Source organism: Polistes dominula, unplaced genomic scaffold (genome assembly GCF_049000335.1).
Source record: "Polistes dominula isolate Pdom_NZ unplaced genomic scaffold, Pdom_raw_medaka contig_20, whole genome shotgun sequence".
Lineage (NCBI taxonomy): Eukaryota > Metazoa > Arthropoda > Insecta > Hymenoptera > Vespidae > Polistes > Polistes dominula.
The window spans coordinates 3,557,092-3,575,393 of NW_028301147.1; the positions used below are offsets into that span (position 1 = coordinate 3,557,092).

The 18,302-nt window shown below is 30.5% G+C and overlaps 7 protein-coding genes across 8 annotated transcripts; 4 read left to right on the plus strand and 3 right to left on the minus strand.

Moving 5' to 3' along the window:
• The first annotated feature begins 171 nt into the window (after positions 1–171).
• LOC107074062 (uncharacterized) lies at positions 172–6,713 on the plus strand. Of its 2 annotated transcripts, none has more exons than XM_015335086.2 (6): positions 172–230; positions 3,491–3,579; positions 3,656–3,835; positions 3,929–4,018; positions 4,750–4,918; positions 5,031–6,713. In XM_015335086.2, exons 2-6 carry the CDS (start codon positions 3,504–3,506, stop codon positions 6,199–6,201), a joined length of 1,686 nt encoding a protein of 561 aa, XP_015190572.1. In that variant the 5' UTR covers positions 172–230; positions 3,491–3,503; the 3' UTR covers positions 6,202–6,713. The 2 variants fall into 2 exon arrangements, with proteins under 2 accessions (XP_015190572.1, XP_015190569.1); XM_015335083.2 differs by lacking the exon at positions 172–230 and adding an exon at positions 1,856–2,563.
• Positions 6,714–6,891: 178 nt separating this feature from the next.
• Positions 6,892–8,087, plus strand: LOC107074064 (uncharacterized). The gene is made up of 3 exons (XM_089177390.1): positions 6,892–7,162; positions 7,321–7,608; positions 7,676–8,087. Exons 1-3 carry the CDS (start codon positions 7,081–7,083, stop codon positions 8,035–8,037), a joined length of 732 nt encoding a protein of 243 aa, XP_089033516.1. The 5' UTR covers positions 6,892–7,080; the 3' UTR covers positions 8,038–8,087.
• Positions 8,088–8,692: 605 nt separating this feature from the next.
• LOC107074053 (uncharacterized) lies at positions 8,693–9,684 on the plus strand. The gene is made up of 3 exons (XM_015335072.2): positions 8,693–9,068; positions 9,152–9,300; positions 9,450–9,684. The coding sequence occupies exons 1-3, from the start codon at positions 8,696–8,698 to the stop codon at positions 9,663–9,665; spliced, it is 738 nt and encodes a 245-aa protein (XP_015190558.2). The 5' UTR covers positions 8,693–8,695; the 3' UTR covers positions 9,666–9,684.
• A 648-nt stretch (positions 9,685–10,332) lies between these two features.
• On the plus strand, positions 10,333–11,317 carry LOC107074227 (uncharacterized). Its single transcript, XM_015335482.2, has 4 exons — positions 10,333–10,481; positions 10,557–10,643; positions 10,716–10,806; positions 10,873–11,317. Exons 1-4 carry the CDS (start codon positions 10,334–10,336, stop codon positions 11,315–11,317), a joined length of 771 nt encoding a protein of 256 aa, XP_015190968.2. The 5' UTR covers position 10,333.
• A 65-nt stretch (positions 11,318–11,382) lies between these two features.
• Positions 11,383–12,545, minus strand: LOC107074226 (putative U3 small nucleolar RNA-associated protein 11). The gene is made up of 2 exons (XM_015335481.2): positions 12,409–12,545; positions 11,383–12,336 (listed from the first exon to the last, which is right to left on the minus strand). Exon 2 carries the CDS (start codon positions 12,314–12,316, stop codon positions 11,555–11,557), a length of 762 nt encoding a protein of 253 aa, XP_015190967.1. The 5' UTR covers positions 12,317–12,336; positions 12,409–12,545; the 3' UTR covers positions 11,383–11,554.
• Positions 12,546–12,716: 171 nt separating this feature from the next.
• Positions 12,717–15,354, minus strand: LOC107074052 (uncharacterized). The gene is made up of 4 exons (XM_089177387.1): positions 15,218–15,354; positions 14,891–15,131; positions 13,521–14,816; positions 12,717–13,287 (listed from the first exon to the last, which is right to left on the minus strand). Exons 1-4 carry the CDS (start codon positions 15,230–15,232, stop codon positions 12,866–12,868), a joined length of 1,974 nt encoding a protein of 657 aa, XP_089033513.1. The 5' UTR covers positions 15,233–15,354; the 3' UTR covers positions 12,717–12,865.
• A 316-nt stretch (positions 15,355–15,670) lies between these two features.
• Trm7-32 (tRNA methyltransferase 7-32) lies at positions 15,671–17,883 on the minus strand. The gene is made up of 5 exons (XM_015335077.2): positions 17,612–17,883; positions 17,458–17,527; positions 17,174–17,376; positions 16,695–17,089; positions 15,671–16,612 (listed from the first exon to the last, which is right to left on the minus strand). Exons 1-5 carry the CDS (start codon positions 17,730–17,732, stop codon positions 15,851–15,853), a joined length of 1,551 nt encoding a protein of 516 aa, XP_015190563.2. The 5' UTR covers positions 17,733–17,883; the 3' UTR covers positions 15,671–15,850.
• Positions 17,884–18,302: the final 419 nt, after the last annotated feature.

Below are 18,302 nucleotides of genomic sequence, written 5' to 3' on the forward strand. Positions count from 1 at the left end.
TATTTTCTTCGAAATAACTTGCGTCACGAAACTCGTTTCTCTCGGTACAATGACCCAGATATTACTGTCAGTTGGTTTACAGTTGGTAGAATGGTTTAATTAAAGAATCCTCGAGAGATGGTAGGACTTGTTTTAAAAATACACACCGTTCGGGACAACACGACACTCAGTTTTCGAGTGGTTAACAGGCAAGAATCGTACGAACCATGGCCGAACAATTATTAGCCAAGGTAAACCACTACCGACCACTACTTTCTTCGACCTACTAACCGGAGAAAGGCCTAAAACACCATTCCATATGGATTCGTTTGTAAATTCCTTCTCGAACTTCTCAATCCTCACCCATCATCTTTGTCTTCTTCATATTCTTCCTTCTTCTTCTTCTTCTTCTTCTGCTCGTTTTAACTGACATTTATTTTTGTTCTTTTTTTAGGGGGGAGTCTTTTTTTGTTGATTAATTTCGCGATTATCATCCTTCGCTGAAAAGATCGTTCGATTACGTTTTAATGTTTTACCTAGGACACACGAGAAATTGTTGAAGATGAGGTCAATGACACCAAAGATATTAAAAGATAACCGTGATCTTGATCGACGTTTATGATTACCTTCCTACTCTCTCTCTCTCTCTCTCTCTCTCTCTTTCTTTTTTTATTTTTTTTCTCTGTGTAAGTTATTATTTATTCAGTATACGAACATCTCTCTCTTTTCTTTACGATTTAACTGCATCGATATGTACAACACGTTCCTTCCGCAGGACGTCCAACGTGTTTTGCCATCTTGCCATCGTATACTTCAAATTGCAATCTATTTATCATTTTCAAGTCGCATTAAAAATAATTCACTAAATCACTGTTATTTAAATTCAAATTTTCTAGACCATATTAATATTTTTTTTGTTCCAAGTTATTAATCTATGGGTTAGTTCAAGAATTACACGATATTAATTATCGATTACTCTTCTTTGATATTTTTTTTTTTAAACTAACTTTTTATCAGATCGTAAATATCAATTAGAGTCTCTTCTTTGATATTTTTTCGGAGAATTTTTCTCTTTTTTATTCAAATTGCAGAACTAAAAACCTAGAAATTGTATCCTTTATAAACATATAATTATAGGATAATTATAAAATAAATGTTTAAAATAAATCATAATATAATAATTTTTGAATACACTTTACGTTTGAATATTATCTTTTAACAGGTTTCGAGGTAAATAGGTGTACAAATTATACATTTACAATTAGTTAGCTTTTATTGCATGGCAAAAGAAAAATATCATTATCGTAATTGCGTCAGGATAAAAGGTACCTAAGCACATTCGATGAATATAAAAACGAACACCTGTTCAACGATCATCATACTCGCTGTGCTATTCCTTAGCCTTTTTTTCAATTGATATTATTTTATAGCGATAGGAGATATCGAAAAGTGGGACTCTCTCTACATTGGTATTTGTGTCGTCAATAGAAATAGAAAATAAGTTGCTGTTTTTCATTATCTCGAATATGAATAACTTAAAAACGATTTCAAAATAAATACATCAATAAATATTTTATCAAACTTAGGAATATCTTAAACCAAAAAAGAAAAAGAAATAAACAAATTGTATTAATCAATGTTAAATAAATGCAACAGATAATTGTACAATATTAACAACTATTAATTGATAGTTAAATTAAATTAAATTAAACTTGAAGCATTAAATGTCATAAACAACTTGAATTGGATACAAAAGTAATTCAAGATTCTTTTTGGAAACTTGGTAACATTTATTTGCTATATTTATTTAATAATTTGATTTATTTTTTAATACATTCAAACAAGTCCTCAAATAATCTTATTCATACTTGCAACAATAATACACTAATATTTCTAATCAAAATTCAGAATAAAAATATAAAATAAAAGATCATGATCTTAACTTCCTGATAGTAATTTAAAAAAAAAATATAACGTTGAATCATATTACTCGAAAGTAAGAGACCTTCATTGAGAAAACTGAACGAGCATAGTTCATCCAAACACGTTCTTGACCGTGACTCGTACGAAGGCAACACGAGAAGAGAAGAGAAGAAAAGAAAGAAAGAAAGAAAAAGAAACATAAAAAGAGAATGATTTCCTCATGCGATATTCTTATGGTCGTTGACGTTGAAACAGTCTGGCGAGTTGGAGAACTATCAGTGTTTTTAATAGTGGGAGGGGGGGATTTCTATAGACGGTTAGAATCTACCAAGAGTCTTATTTACCTAGAACACATTAGAATGTTTAATAATCCTAGCAGCAACACAGCCGAGGCAGGTGGTGGTGATGGTGGTGGTGGTCTGTGACCGACTTTTAAAGAAACCTTGGGGGGAGTTGGGCGGCATCTTCAGTTGGACATTGGCCTCCGTAAGATTAAGAGTCGAAGAAAAACGAGTCGAAAGGGTGCAAAGAGGATAGAAGCATTTCTTTTTTTTTTTTTTATAAGAGGAATTCGCCGTTTCAATACGATCGAATCGTACGTCGATCTTTTTAGCCAACGATTTGCTTCGTTTATTTTTTTTTTTTTTAATAAGGATTAAAGGTAAGTCTTAACATAATTATTTCGTTATTTTCTTATTCAATACAATATTACGTCATCTATTATTTCGTGTTCATTCTCTAATTGTAAGTTTATTGTTATATCTTAAAAACAATCTGTTTTTTTATCCATTCAAATAAATTCCAATAAAAATCTTTGATTATTTTTTTCTATCATTAAACTCGATTATGTCATTAACGTTGTTGTTTAAATTAAAATGATTCAAATACTTGTATGTTAAGTTTGTTTCTGGTTTCCTGATCGTGTATCTGTTGCAAAATGATCGTCTTTTAACTCGCCATTTCCTATTTAGAAATATTTGAAAATATTCTGAGTCGTCAAATAGTTTCAGTTCGTGATCGATCAATCAAAACGGTTCTTTAAAGTACTCAGCAAGCATATTAAAATGTTAGCTCTTGGTAGATGAGTAAACCAACCATATAAAGTTATAGAAATGAACGATTACCTTGCACTCGACACAGTAGTTGTATGATGAGTTAACTTTTATCTCTTCATCATTGAGTTATTCGTCATCTTCTTTTAGTTTATGTACACGAAAGATACTTTGCTTTGACCGTGACCGAGATTTAGGTCAAGCGGTCGCGGACAAGAAACTTCAAACTATCGTTGTGCGTGTGTCGTAAATAATATTTCTTAAAGACCAGTTTATTCCAACAGAATTCTTCCTTTTGACTCTATTTTTTTATTTTATTTTTTGGAATATTATGAAACGTAGAATACGATCATTTTTTAAATAACTATTCGTTCATAATTAAAACAAATTGTTTAACAGGGTTTTAAAATACTGATCCAATAAATGGTAGCTACTTTCATTAATTAAAAATTATTAAGAATCTCTATGCAAATATTAATCACCTTTTTATGACATAAATAAATTCATTAAATTAATTGAATTTATATGATTTGCAGATAAATCGTAAAAATGCGTCTGTCATCAGTGGTGGAACTGCTGTTAATACTTTTAGTGATCGCATTTGCTGCTTATGGAAGAGTAATCGGTAAGTAAATAATAATAAATTTATTGTTGAGATCAACGTATAAAAAAGTTTCAATATAATTTGATTATGTGTACAGATTCAGGCCTGGTAGCAGTGAATCGAAGTATACGTGCCAATAATGTTCCGAAACAATCCGTTCAATTACCAACGATAGCCGAAACTACTGAAAATGTTAACAGATATTGTACATGCAGTAATCTCATTTGCAACTGTTGTCGAGATTTTCACATTCCGTTGGTGCAATTGAAAGGACCAGGTGAAACAATAAATCCGATTAGATTTACCAATCAGTCTATGTGTTTTCAACTCTTGATTATTTTTCACTTACCAATTGTAATTCTGTTTTTAGGATGTGCTTCTTTACAGTATCTTCAAGATGACAATTTAGCGGTGCAATTGAGTTTCGGTGACAACATTCTTACTTCAACAATAGTAAACGGTAAATATTTGATAAATATAAAACAAGATTCGTGAAAAAATTTAATGGACTGAACCAAATTCGAATCTTGGTCATCTGTTTTATGAACAATTTTTCTAACCTATAAACTATCCAAGATCCTTCGATTAAATTCCTCCCAATCGATTATTTTATTTCAAATAGAGGTGTTCACAATCCTACATATATAAACTATAATACATGAAATTTATGAACTAACGGTAACACGTATCACCCATTGCCGTTTATTTTCTATAAGGAAGAAAGTCATTGTCTCTGGACGCATCGGTAATCTTTACGTTCTGTCTATCATGTAACGAGTTAACTTAATCCTTGACGCAACGTTCCGTGACAAGAAAAATAAAAAAAAACCAGAAGAAAGAAAGAAAAACTAATTTCTTTTATAATTAATAAACATATTAGAGACACGCCGTGTGTGCCCATGATCTTCAGAGACAGGTGTAGATGTTGTTAACGTAGGAAGTGTGTTAATTACACGGATACGATATTTTGATTATTCTCGTAGATATTAAGGTGACCATGACTTTCACCGGGTGACCATAAACGGTGGATAATTATCGGAAGTAATACGTTCGTTCAGATGCATTCCTATGACTAAATAAAATAAAATATTTTCATGTGTCGTATATAAGTTTGTATGAAGAATATCGATCGATTCACATATCATTGTTTTCCTTTTTAACATAATTTTCTTTTTTGTTTCTTGTTTATAGGTAAAAATCCAAAACCTGTTTGCGTACCACTACCAGGTGGTTTCAGCAAATTTTGCGGAAGAATTTATTCCATCAAAAGAGACGTCAACAATCATTTCAAAGCTTGCCTAGGATTGGAACTTCAATCAGCAACCGAATTGGAAGCCAGCTTACGCGTCAGTTGTTTTAGGTGATTTATTAAAATACACAAATAACATATTTTATTAATATTATTATTTAATCAACTTTTCTGAATTTTATCTTCCGTGTTTTTTTGTTTGTTTGTTTTTTTTTTCTTATAGATTCGGTCCGGATGGATTAAAATTACGTCCAGCGGAGCCATTACCAGTCGTTGTATCTGAGCCAACTTCTGAAGAAGACGACGACGACGATCTGTTTGGTTTAGGTTCGGATGATGACGATGATGACGATGATGATGACGATGACTCGGTTAGACCAAGTTTGAACGCTGTAACGGACAGTGCATCATCCAACGTTGGATCAGCTGAGGATGAAGAAGAGGACGATGACGATGACGATGTTCTTGGATTTGGAGCATTGTTGGATATCATCACGGGTGACGATGAAACTTCTACGAAAAAACCCAAAGTCTCTACCGCACCTCCACTCCTACAATTCACTATACCAATCTTAACGAGACCAACAACAGCAGCTCCTGCAACTTTGTTAAACCAAGAATCTTCCAATAATCCAAACGATGCTTTGATTTTAGAAAGTTTGAATGAAAATCAAAACGCTGATGATCCGCAAAATTTGAATAGCATTGAGGAAGAAAGTAATACCGAAAGTAATACTGAAAATATCGAAGGTTTTACGCAGAATTCTGATTCGTTAACAGATCTAGCGACTAACGAATCTCCAACTGTTAATAATCAAAACGAAGAAACGAAGATTACAAACAAATTGGTCAAATTTGAAAAGCCTTTGATTAATCATAAAATTAAAAAAGTTGGTAGCAATCAAAATAAAAAACCTAGTATAACTGCGACAAGTATAAACGCCATCAATGACGATATTAAAAAAAAGCCGTTGAAAAAACCGATCAAGGATGAAAACGACGAGGATGATCTTTTGGATGACGATGATGATGATGACCTTGATGAATTGGACGATGACGACGATGATGATTTAGAAGATGACGAAGATGAAGAGGATGATGCTGATACTGACAAACACGAAGAACAAGAAGATGAAGAAGATGAAGATGAAAACGAGGATGAAAAAACTGAGGATCTTGATGATTTGGATGACGACGATGACGAGGAAGAAGATGCAGTTTTAAGTGCACTCGTTCAGGATGATCATAAACCTAAAGGAAAGAAAAATAAAGTTGTGACGAATCAACAACAATCGAGTCATCCCGAAGAGGATGATGATTATTCAATTGGTATCACTGATTTTCTTGCAAGGAAAAAACAAAATGGCCGTCAAAGTAGAATCATGAGGCTGTAAAATAAAAAAAGAAAAATCATTTCGATCGACTTTAAGCTCTAATTATCGATAATGACAAATGTTTCGAAAATTGGAATAATTCTTTTTGACAGGGACGTATAAAATGTTTAATAACCTAGGCATAAAATTAATATGAAATTTTCGAAAAAAAAGAATCAATTTCGGTTAATCAAATTTATACTCATAATTTTTATTTTTTTGACTAAAGTTTAATTGTTCATTTTGATATTTATGGTAAAATTACGTTCTCGTAGGTTAAGCAAAGATAAAATTCATTGAGAGATATCATATCATTCACGACCTCTGCCATAATGCGATGCTCTCGCATAGTTTGATATTATTTAAGACAAATCTTTATTTATTATCGTATATTTATTTATACAAATTCTTATTTAATTAACTTATTGAAACTTGTACTTAGACATACATATCGAATAAAAGACTTACACATGTACACAAAATATAAATGAAAAATTGTTTTACAGATGTTGAAACAACCTAATATTTTTCACGAATTGTTTTGTACGAGATATTTAATTATTAATAATTTATGAATAACATATTAATTATTATAATTATTTTTGTAACTAAAAAAATATAATTAAAAAGAACTGCATTAAATGTAAGACACAGAGAAGCACGTATATTTAGAAATACATGCCCACAAAAAAAAATGAATCGAGATGAAAGTATCGAGATCATAAATACGGTAAAGCAAATTTACAGCTCGCCTTAAGCTTAACTTTCTATCGAAAGTTTATGCATAAATAATGAATTCAATGTCTTCGTGGTATGGTCCAAGGTAAAATTAATTTCAGTCTTGAATTGAAACCGAAACACGAAACATCTTAGCTCGCGAGTGAATCGAGCAACAGAAAAATGACTCGACAATTATTTACCTTATTAATTTTAATTTCAACGATCGTGAATATTAGCTACAGTAAAAAACCCGTAAATATAGGTAAATAGATAACATTTAAAAATTATTTTAAGTAATCATCAGAAGTAAAAATTAATCAAACATGATTTCAATTGAAAAATATCAATTTATTATATTAAACATGTAAAATATATTTTTAAAATAGGATGATAATTTAAAAAAAAAAAGTGTATTTTTAGATTTGTCAGAGTACATGTCAGCCTATTACGATCCAACAACGGGATTAGAATTAAAAGGTGAACTGGAAGAAGCCGAAAGAAGTCCAAATCAAATGCCGAAATTTGTTTCTCGCGGAATGCCTTGTTCATGTAACAATTTGTCATGTGATTGTTGTACAGGTGTTAATTTAACCGCAATTAATTTTGATCGACGTGTATGTACCAAATTCGTTTACGACCCTCTAGAATTTGCTATCAGAATGGTTTTTAGTATGAACGAAAAAGAAATTTTTTCTAGTTCCTTGACTGGTGAGTTTAATGAACGATCAACGACAAAATGAATCTAAGTTATTTCATCCTGATTTCTTTTTCGCAGCAAAAAATCCTCCACCAATTTGCATTCCAATGGTTTTTGTGCCTGTGATAACGTTTTGTGCTCGATTATACGACATTCACACACCTGGCAAGAATCTTCACGCTTGTATGGATCTTGAAACACGCGTCGTCAACGCACCGATTTTAATTCTACATTTCAATTGCATGAAAATCGGTGCGGATGGTATATCCTTGTTAAAACCAAACGAAAGTATAGTTAATTATTTTCAAATGATTAATTCGAATGAACCAGAAATTTACGATGAAGTTAATTTCGAACAATCCGATCTCGAAGTTACGAACAACGTTGGTACAACTCTTAGTCCTGAAGACGAAGCTGCGATTGGACAATTAAAATATTGATCTAATTTTATAAATTATTATTATTTAATTACAATATTTTGTACAATAGTATAAGTAAAATTATGAGTATTTATTATTTTAAAATATAATATATATAATTTTTTAATTTATGATTAACGATTAAGGTCTTTCCAAAATTTTTGTACTTGGCGACCCCCTTTCACCCGAGAAAATATTTTCTTCTCTTTCGCTATTATAATAGCATCGAAGTAATATACTTATAGTGTTGCTATAAACTGGTTTCAAATTAATTTTATGTCCTTGCACATTCAAGAATTTTTTAATTACACGACCTCATACAAGATCACGATCAACGCTTTGAAAATGTCAGATTTATGTGTAAATCTATTTTTCCTTAATTCAATACTTAATCATTTTAAATGACAGTACTATAAATTATTAGTATTATAATCGAATCTTCGTGTCACGTTTTTACATATACACGCATGCATACGTTTAGATATTTTACAATCATCACAAGGAACCATGAAAATGCAAAATATGGGTGAACACTCGAAGTAAACCTAAATTTCTCCATTAAACGAGGTCATAATACACATGTCGAGTCCGTTAACTTAACCAGTCGTGTTTCGATCGTTTAACAGACAAGTATTACTATTTCCAAATGAAGAAAATGTGAATTCGATTTGATATCAAAATGAAAATTCGAAGAATATTGATCGTACAAACGATATTATTATTTCTGATATTTTCATTATCAGAATGTAATGTGAACGTTGTTGATATTGACAAAAATATAAAAATCATTCTAAAAAATGAGGAATCATTGAAACAATTGGAAACTTTGTTAAGACAAGCAGTGAACGCAAGTGCAAACTCTACAGAAGTAACAGCAACCAGACAGGGACCATGTCAATGTGCTTTAGGTGTTTGTAGTTGTTGTTCAAGAATACTTTTCTCAGCGTGGAAACAAAAAGCATGTGTTAACGTAACTTATGATCCAGATGAGTTCAGTTTTACTGCAAAGGTGATGATGAATGATAGGGTTCTTTACACTAGAACGATTTCTGGTAAATTTATTTTTTAATTTATATTAAATTTAACAGTGAATTTGTTATTTTTCTGATTATTTTCATTTTGTTTTTTTTTTTAGGAAAAAATCCTAGACCAATTTGTGTACCAGTGCCAAGGATTCCGTATATTAGAGCTTGCGTGAGATTTTATAATATTTTTTTCCAAGGTAGAAACATTCATCTCTGTGTCAACATGGAAGGCAAATTTAGAGATACGACATTGTTCAAAGTATGACATTTTTATGATCCTACTTTTTAATTTTACTTATATTTTTATATATACATAAGAAAAAATATTATTCTTTTTATTAAAATGTTTCATTATAATTCTTTAAATGCATAAATGATAACAAATGAAAATTATGTTCACGTATTCAGGTTGGATTAGATTGCATCCGATTTGGTTCAAATGGTTTGGCTTACCTAAAACCGGAAGATGGGGGTGGATTAGGTCAAGTCGAAATTCTTCCAGGTGACGACGACAGTGATTATAATGATTACAGTGACCAAGATAACGATGATGATGACGACGATAATGACAGCGATGATGATGATGATGATGATGATGATGATGATGATATATTAGATTTATAATAATAAATTTTGTTATTTATATACTTTATAGATTAACAATAATAATTTATTGTATCATTTTAAAAAAAAGAAAAAAAATATTTATCGTATTCTTCTTCTTAATATTTTTAATATGTACTTTAATTACCTTTCTTCAATTTTAAAATTGGATCAAAAATCATGGACTTTTTATTTTGAAGTAACGAAAACGAAATATAAAGCTCACAATCAGTTGAACTGTAATTATATAAAAATATTGTTAGATGAAATATAATTGTGACAAAAAGACACGTTGATTTCCTCTAAAATTCAATGAACATTTTATATCGGTCATCATAGTAATTATTATATCCGGTAGAAAAGGTATCGAATAGATGTAAAATCAGAGAATTCAGTTTATTTTATGGTAGATCTTTCAAAGTATAGAAACATAGTCGCGTGTTTAACTCTCCGAACTGTTTGTTTTATTTGTAGAATATTTTTAATATTGGTTATAATCCTGTGTGAAAAAAATGCATTTACGACTTTGTAAAATAATTATCATATTGTTGTGCATTTTTTCTGAATTTAATATAAATAAAAAGCAAAGTTAGTTCATTGGAAAATTTACTTGTATATTTTCATTTTTTCATTATTTATATTTATAAGAAGAAAAAGAATAAAAGTTGAACGTATATTTAAATAATCAAATGCATCATATAGGATTTCCTACATCAAGAGCATTTTTGATTTTCAAAACGAATTCAGTAAGTGGAAGATCATGTACATGTCCAACATCTTATTCCTGTTCTTGCTGTGAAAATGTTATCATCATCTACACTAAAATGAGAAAACAACGTAAGTTCAAGAAAAAAAAATACTCTATGCGTCTATGATTTTTGTAATGATTCATTTTATTTGATTTTTGTTTAGTTTGTGTAAATTTTAATTATGAAACAAATGGATTGAATGTAAATATCACATTGAATACAATAGTCCTAACTAATCGAACTGTTACAGGTAAGATTTTCATAAAGTATCCTTTTAACCACGTGTAATTTAATTACTATATTTAATTAATCTTATCAATAGAGTATAAACCTTTTAAAATATGCAGCCGAGTACCTGGTAGTTTATTTTCAAGTGTTTGCGCTAACATTTTAGAATTGAATCGATTTCCCAGGTAAATAATATTCTTTTAAATCATAATTCAATAATTTTTACTTTATAAATAACTATTTTCTTTTAGATCAATCACTGCTTGTCTTCGGACTGAAATAACTACTAAATATAAATCATGGGAATTGACTTACAATTGTGTCAGCATATCAACGGAGTTGCCAATGATGACTACTACACAATCATCAGAAATGCCAGCAATGCCAGCAATGCCAGCAATGCCAGCAATGACCACAGGACAAGTGCCAGGTATGTCAGGAACAACTTCAGGACAAATGATGGGAATGCCAGGGATGTCAGGAACGACTTCAGGACAAATGCCAGCAATGCCAGCAATGCCAGCAATGCCAGCGATGTCAGGAATGACTCCAGGACAAATGCCAGCAATGACTCCAGGACAAATGCCAGCAATGCCAGCAATGACTTCAGGACAAATGCCAGCAATGACTTCAGGACAAATGCCAGCAATGCCGGGAACGACTTCAGGACAAATGATGGGAATGGCTCCTGGATAAATATCAAGAAACAAGACTAATAACATTAGGTCAATGGTCAGGGTTACAATCATTGAATAAAGGAATGACTGTATTACAAATATTCATTTAATTAATATTAACTTACAATGATCTTAATAATCTAATAACATAAATGAAACATTGCATAATGTGAACAATGAAAAAACTAAAATAATTTAATATCTTAAATTTTAGTCTTTCGCAGAGAAGTTCATACCTTATACGTATAATGGCACATTATCGCTTCCTTTCAAACTTCCATTTATAGATTGGAGCAGAATATCTGGACCCAGGTTTAACTTGTTTCGGTTTTCTTTCCTTCTCTCTAGCTAAAGCTCTCTGAATTTCTAATTTTTGTTGTACTACTGTTAACTCTCGTTCTCTTTCAATTCTCTTATCTAATTCCTTATAAGCCATGCGTTTCTGCTGTTCGATACTAGCAAGAGTATTTTCATCGACTTGTGGAAAACTGGTCTCTTTTAATTTATCCAAATTAGGTCTATTTGAACGTCTGGACAATAATGCAGGGTGTGTATTTAGCTTTTTAACAATGTCAAAATTTTTTTCTTCTTCATCACTATCCACAAAGAATGTATGACTGTTTTTTGTTTCATTAACAGCATCTAATAAGTGTAATCGACTCTGCAACTTCTCAACTTTTTTAGCTTCTATGTTTCTCTTATATGCAATGTATTTGATATCTTGAGTCTCCATTAATTTAATTTGCTCAGGCGTATGCTCATCATCCTTATCTTTTTCTCTGTGAATACCTTTCTCTACCTTAGAATTGATCATGTGGAAATAAAATTCATCTGGATTTCTATTGAGTGCACGTTGTTGCAATAACTTTAAAGTACGCTCCTTCTTATGATGATCTTTAGCTCGGGCAACATAATCTTTCTTTTTTTCGAGAAGACCCAAATGTTTACGAGATTCGGGTTGATGTCGTTCTCTATGCGTTTTTTGGGTTGATTTAGCTGCTTTTTTCCAGGAAGACATCCTTATATTATTTTCCAACTCTAAAAAAATAGCCTCAATTTAAACTGTTGCTGAAAATACTAGAAAAATAAAATTAAAATAAAAGTGAATACCTTTTTCGTAATATTAATTCCAATGTTTTTCAATGCGAAACACTATGAAATATAACCTTACAATTCTGAACTAAATAAACGCATGCATGCACGCGTCTGCGTATAACAGCGTTGTATTGCGCATGCGCAAAACAAAACATAACTTTTGCCGCGAAATATGAAATTTTTATATAAATAAATCTATTTAAAAACAAGAAAACTAATCAAACAACAAACTTGTCATATATTTATATTTTTAAATATTATATTACCACAAAAATGAAATTAACAAACAAGCAAAAAATGGAAGAGAAAAGAAAAAAAAACTACATAAACAAAAGATAACGTTATTAATGAAAAATAAATATAATTTACTAAAATCTAATAATAATGAATCAACAAATAAAAATTGTCGTACATAAGCTAATATTGTATTGCTTTGAACTAATATTATTTGAAACATTTGATCAATTTTTCTTTAATCGTTAGATATAATATCGAATCGCACAGATTGATGTGCTCGTGATGGAATCGGTATAACTGTATTTCCAACAGACAATGAACCTTGACTAAAAACTTGTGTCTCCGATGATATTCCTCTTGGAGAAGACAATTGATTTTTCATCCTTGCAATGGGCTCTCGACCTTTGATTTTATACCAACCACGGTGTCTTTTCGGCATTGGACTTCTATCATCCACATGTGAAATGGTAGAATCGGTTCTCGTCATCACATCCGAGGATGGGGATTTTTCCCTTAAATCTCTTGATCGTTTACGAGAATTAATATTTGACGAACAAGAAGTACAACTTGGTAGATAATTGTCGGTTGACGATGATGAAGATATTTCGTCATTTTGAAACATTTGAGCGTTCGAAGTTGACATTAAAAAATTTCCACCTATACCAACACATAATTGGATAGAAAATATATATACATAAATATATATATATATACATATTTTAAATATATTATATCATATCAAAATGTATTATATATTTCATAATATATGTTATATAATGCAATTGGTTTTTAAAAAACAATTTTGATCTCCAAATATAACGAACGTTTATTTCAAAATAATATTAAACAAATACCATAGGATAGGGCTTTCAAAAAATTCATTAACATACCAGAAAAACTTCTGAAAACTTGTTTAACAGCATGCGTCATACTGGAAAACAGACCTGCACAATCGTTCTTTCTATTTAAGGAACTTTCTACGCTACTATTGTGCGACGACGATACGGAATTTGATGCAGGATAGTATTCATAGTTGTCACTGTTCTCTTTATTATTGTCCATCAACGTGGTGGTCGATTTTCTACTTGTCGTTTGAGAAAGTTTACTTTCAGCCAGATCGGAAATCGATGATAATTCCTTTAAGCCAGATTCGATAAGAGGTCCGATATTGTTTGACGTTTCACCGGACAAATTGTCCTCGACAATCACCATCATCACCACACGAGAAGAGCCAGAAGTCTTTTGAGTAACGCATATGTTGCTACGTGTTCTGTTGTACGATCGATTCTCTTGTTCAATATTATTGTTCTTCTCATCTGAGTTTAATTCATTTTTATTTTTATCAGACATTTTATTCGTAACAGAAAAATTCAGTTTCTCTTTATCTGATTCCATGGGTATTTCTTCCATCCTAACAGTCGATCGTGATAAAGACTGTCGTGCTTCATAATATTCATCATTTCCCGTCATATTCGTACTACCGGTACTACCTCTGCTCATGTCATATTGATCAGAAAATCGTACTTTTTTAAATGAATTTGATCTTCTTTCCTCGTGTATTCGTACTTCAACATTTTTCATTTCTGATAATAGACCACCTTGAACTTCTGTTAATTCCATATTATCATTAGATTTTTCAATTTCATAGTTCAAAATTTCGGTTTTCTTAGCAGTTACATATTCACTTTCTTCTCCTTCTTTCATAACCGGTAAAGTCAATTCTTTTGGTGTGTTTTTCGTGATAAATTGTTGTTCTTCCACACCAAAATTACTTGGTAAAGATCGAAATGGTGTTTTATCCAAATTAGTATAACAAGTCAAATATCTACTAGACTTACCCTCACAATAATCATTTATTTTAGAATCCGAGGAGTATGTGTAACTTTTAATTGATGTCGCCGAACTTATGTTAGGTGTCTTTAATAAAAAATTCGGTAAGTGTGGTGTTTTGTATTCGAAGCTCGTTTGTTGACTCGTAACAGCAACGTGCATCGGTGTACTAGTTGTTCTATAAAGTTGTGGTGGTGATGTTAACGATTCAACGAAATTACTGTTGTAATCACCATCGATTGTTGAATGTTCTTTCTTTTTTGTTCCCAAACAACATGAGACCGGTGTAGCCAAGAGAGATCTTCTTTCGGATATCGATAATTGAGCTCGTTTTGTAAACCAAAATTTACAGGAATCTTGGAAAATTCGAAATTACGTTGTAGATTATTAATTCGTTTAATAATTATTACTAATAAAAAATAAAAATTACCATATAATTCGAAATCCTTGTTTTGTTCGAAACAATCACCGCACAAGTAACAATACAAGGGAAGATGATTGATGATTACATGATTTAGTAATTTCTCATCTAATTTTTGATGCAACGGAAACTTTTCGTCGTGACACAACGGACAATAAAATTCTTGATTTGGATGTTTATTTTTTTTATGCCTATTACAACACTCCGTACAACAAAATAATTTATTACATATGTTGCAAGTTCTATTCACCTGGAAAATTTCAACACACGCGCGAGAAAATTAATATAACACATTTTTCTTTTTTCTTATTCCATTATAATTTTAAAGATAATTACCAAAGTAGAAGACATGAAGACAAAATCGTTAAATGTTTGCTAGAGTAAATTTTTACTTATTTCTTAACTTGCAAGCATTTTGATATACGAAGGATAGTCCAATAGCGTAACAGACAATTTGGAATATTATATTTGTTGATAATTAAATAATTCATCCTTTAATTCCTTAATTTTATATTTTAAATAATTTTAAAGTAGAATTATTTAATATCTGATCTGAATATAATTGTCACACAACTTGAAATATTAATACTGATCAATTTCTTCTAAAGATAGACAAGTTCTACTCGGGTTTGATATTTATATGCGCAAGGTTAATAGTACATTTGTTTTCCGAGTTTCTCAATGTTTACTAATATTCTTTTTTCTTTAGCTCATACAACACACAGGAAGATAAGCCAATGTAATTTATAATGCGGTAAATTTAAAATAATATTTGTTACAGAAATAAACTTATGTAAGATAGAATAAATAGGAACGTTTATTTGTTTAATATATAAATTAATTTAATTACAATATTTTTTATTTAGTTTAGTAGATTAAAAGAATTTATTTATTTTCTTAACTGTTATTATCTTCGCCGAATATATTTAATTGATATGTCTTTAGAGAAAGTGTATTATTCACTTCCTCTTACACCTCATCATCTTCTTTCACCTCCTCTTCCTTTTCCACCTCCTTTTTCTTTTCCACCTCCTCTTTCTTTTCCACCTCCTCTTTCTTTTCCACCTCCTCTTTCTTTCCCACCTCCTCTTTCCTTTCCACCTCCTCTTTCTTTTCCACCTCCTCTTTCTTTTCCACCTCCTCTTTCTTTTCCACCTCCTCTTTCTTTTCCACCTCCTCTTTCTTTTCCACCTCTTGATTCTCTTCTACTTCCTGATTCTTTTCCACCTCCTGATTCTCTTCTACTTCCTCCTTCTCTTCAACCTTCTGATTCTTTTCCATCTCCTGATTCTCTTCTACTTCCTCCTTCTCTTCAACTTCCTCATTTTCTTCAACTTCCTCCTTCTCTTCAACTTCCTCATTTTCTTCAACTTCCTCATTTTCTTCTACTTCCTCCTTCTCTTCAACCTCTTCATTCTCTTCTACTTCCTCCTTCTCTTCAACCTCTTCATTCTTTTCTACTTCCTCCTTCTCTTCCACCTCTTTTTCTTCTTCCCGATTTTTATCCATATTTTCTTCTTCTTTTAATTTTTCATTTATACATTTTTGTTTTTGCTTTGCTTGTTCCTTGAATTCAGATAAAGACAGTAAGCGATTGCTATCGATAACAACACTAACGTTTGCTTTTCTAAAATCAGTGCTGTTATTTCGAGTTAAAGAAAGTGCTTCTAAATATGGAGGTCCAATTGGTTTTTGCACCGCTTCATAATGTGTAATTTTTTCTTCACCGATCTGTAAATATGTCAAAATCCATTAATTTAAACGATTATACAATTAAATAATTTTTGTAATTATTAACTATTATACTCCTTACAGTAAACGAATAGGAGGTATCAGAATCAGGTTGATTTAAGTCTCCACATACAACAAATGGTACAATTAGTCTGTTAATTCCCAACAATAAATCAAAGTTACATTTCTCATGCGTAAGAAGAGGATTTAACATGTGAGGTTTATATCCTTCAGGCGGTGAATAATCTTTGCATACTACGAAAGCTTCTATACTGGAATTTCTAGAGCTACTTGGTTTGGCACAATAGACGTAAGGAAAAAAGATTTTTAATTGCGAATATAATAAGGAGACATCTTTAGCTCTAAAAATCTTTGCTACAAATGTTCCTCCGGGTCTTAATATATAAGTAGTTATATTTAAAGCTGCTAGTAGAAGTTGAGATTGAATGTAAATATCCATATCATGTAATCCAGTAACTAAAATATATAGAAACAAAATTATTTATTATTAATATTTATATAATTTTAAAACATTAATAAAAATGAAATCTGAGAAAGTACCATCAGGTGCTCCATCGCACACAACTAAATCAGCTTGCATGTTATCAAAATGTTCAATTATACATTTGGCAGTATTAACATTTGTAATGTCTCCTTGAATTTGAATAACACCGTTCAACGGTGCCATCGCTTGTAAATCAACAGCAAGAATTTTGGGAGGCGTAATATCTTCACCATTTTCCAATGCCTTTTCGTAATTTTCACTAAAATTTCATATGTATTGTATTATATAGAATTTAAAAATATATGTGTGTGTATTATTTATTATATTTATATTTATATACTTTAATTTTTTATACAAAACTTGACTCCAACTGCCAGGTGCTGCACATAAATCAACAGCCTTATTTACACCTGTGATAAGAAATGTAAAAAAATAAGAAAATAGAAAATGATTGGAAGATAAATTTATAGTTTTGTTATGTTGAAATACATTACCTTCAAAAATATTACATTCAGTATCGATTTGTAATAATTTGAATGCACTGCGAGCTCTCCAACCTTCTTCTTTTGCTCGTCTATAATAAATATCACGTTTGTCTTTCGATGTTTTTCCCATTTTTATTAAAAATATGTTAACTATTTTTTTTCCTAAGTTATAATTAATTAATTAAATAATAAATCTATATATAATAAATATGATACTATGTTTAGTTAATAGAAACCGTCAAAAGTAAAGAAGCGGGAAGCCATGTTAAAAGAATTACTAGCGCACCTACAGTTGAAAATAGAAACTATTCTGACATTTGAAATTTTAATTAATTACATCATTATTTTTATTATCTCATTACGCAATGTAAATGTATAATTAGGTATATAGAAAGAAAAAAGGAAACATGTGTAATTAAAAAATTTGTATATATTTGAACTATTACATATATATATACATAGAATGAAAAATAAATTGCAATTAAAAAAAACATTCCTTGATAAATTATTAAAAATTACCAAAACTATATTGTTTTGCAATTTTTTAATTAACACTTTATTGACTGGCTATTTTTTAAAGAATTTATCTCATGTCACCGGTTATTACTTCATAATTGAATTGAAAAGTAAAACAATATATAAGTAATTTTTAATAAATTTTACTTATTACTAAACTTTAAATATTTCTTCTTTGTATGAT

Coding starts and splice junctions, on each gene's coding strand:
- LOC107074062 (XM_015335086.2), top strand. CDS start 3,504: ATGCGTCTGTCATCAGTGGTGGAACTGCTGTTAATACTTTTAGTGATC. Junction 4,019..4,749: donor TACTTCAACAATAGTAAACG/GTAAATATTTGA, acceptor TCTTGTTTATAG/GTAAAAATCCAAAACCTGTT. Junction 4,919..5,030: donor TTACGCGTCAGTTGTTTTAG/GTGATTTATTAA, acceptor TTTTTCTTATAG/ATTCGGTCCGGATGGATTAA.
- LOC107074064 (XM_089177390.1), top strand. CDS start 7,081: ATGACTCGACAATTATTTACCTTATTAATTTTAATTTCAACGATCGTG. Junction 7,163..7,320: donor TAAAAAACCCGTAAATATAG/GTAAATAGATAA, acceptor GTGTATTTTTAG/ATTTGTCAGAGTACATGTCA. Junction 7,609..7,675: donor TTTTTCTAGTTCCTTGACTG/GTGAGTTTAATG, acceptor TCTTTTTCGCAG/CAAAAAATCCTCCACCAATT.
- LOC107074053 (XM_015335072.2), top strand. CDS start 8,696: ATGAAAATTCGAAGAATATTGATCGTACAAACGATATTATTATTTCTG. Junction 9,069..9,151: donor TTACACTAGAACGATTTCTG/GTAAATTTATTT, acceptor TTTTTTTTTTAG/GAAAAAATCCTAGACCAATT. Junction 9,301..9,449: donor GAGATACGACATTGTTCAAA/GTATGACATTTT, acceptor TCACGTATTCAG/GTTGGATTAGATTGCATCCG.
- LOC107074227 (XM_015335482.2), top strand. CDS start 10,334: ATGCATCATATAGGATTTCCTACATCAAGAGCATTTTTGATTTTCAAA. Junction 10,482..10,556: donor CACTAAAATGAGAAAACAAC/GTAAGTTCAAGA, acceptor ATTTTTGTTTAG/TTTGTGTAAATTTTAATTAT. Junction 10,807..10,872: donor GAATTGAATCGATTTCCCAG/GTAAATAATATT, acceptor ATTTTCTTTTAG/ATCAATCACTGCTTGTCTTC.
- LOC107074226 (XM_015335481.2), bottom strand. CDS start 12,316: ATGTCTTCCTGGAAAAAAGCAGCTAAATCAACCCAAAAAACGCATAGA.
- LOC107074052 (XM_089177387.1), bottom strand. Junction 14,817..14,890: donor CAAGGATTTCGAATTATATG/GTAATTTTTATT, acceptor GAATTTTCCAAG/ATTCCTGTAAATTTTGGTTT. Junction 13,288..13,520: donor AGTTTTCAGAAGTTTTTCTG/GTATGTTAATGA, acceptor GTGTTGGTATAG/GTGGAAATTTTTTAATGTCA.
- Trm7-32 (XM_015335077.2), bottom strand. CDS start 17,732: ATGGGAAAAACATCGAAAGACAAACGTGATATTTATTATAGACGAGCA. Junction 17,090..17,173: donor GTGCGATGGAGCACCTGATG/GTACTTTCTCAG, acceptor TATATATTTTAG/TTACTGGATTACATGATATG. Junction 16,613..16,694: donor ATACCTCCTATTCGTTTACT/GTAAGGAGTATA, acceptor ACATATTTACAG/ATCGGTGAAGAAAAAATTAC.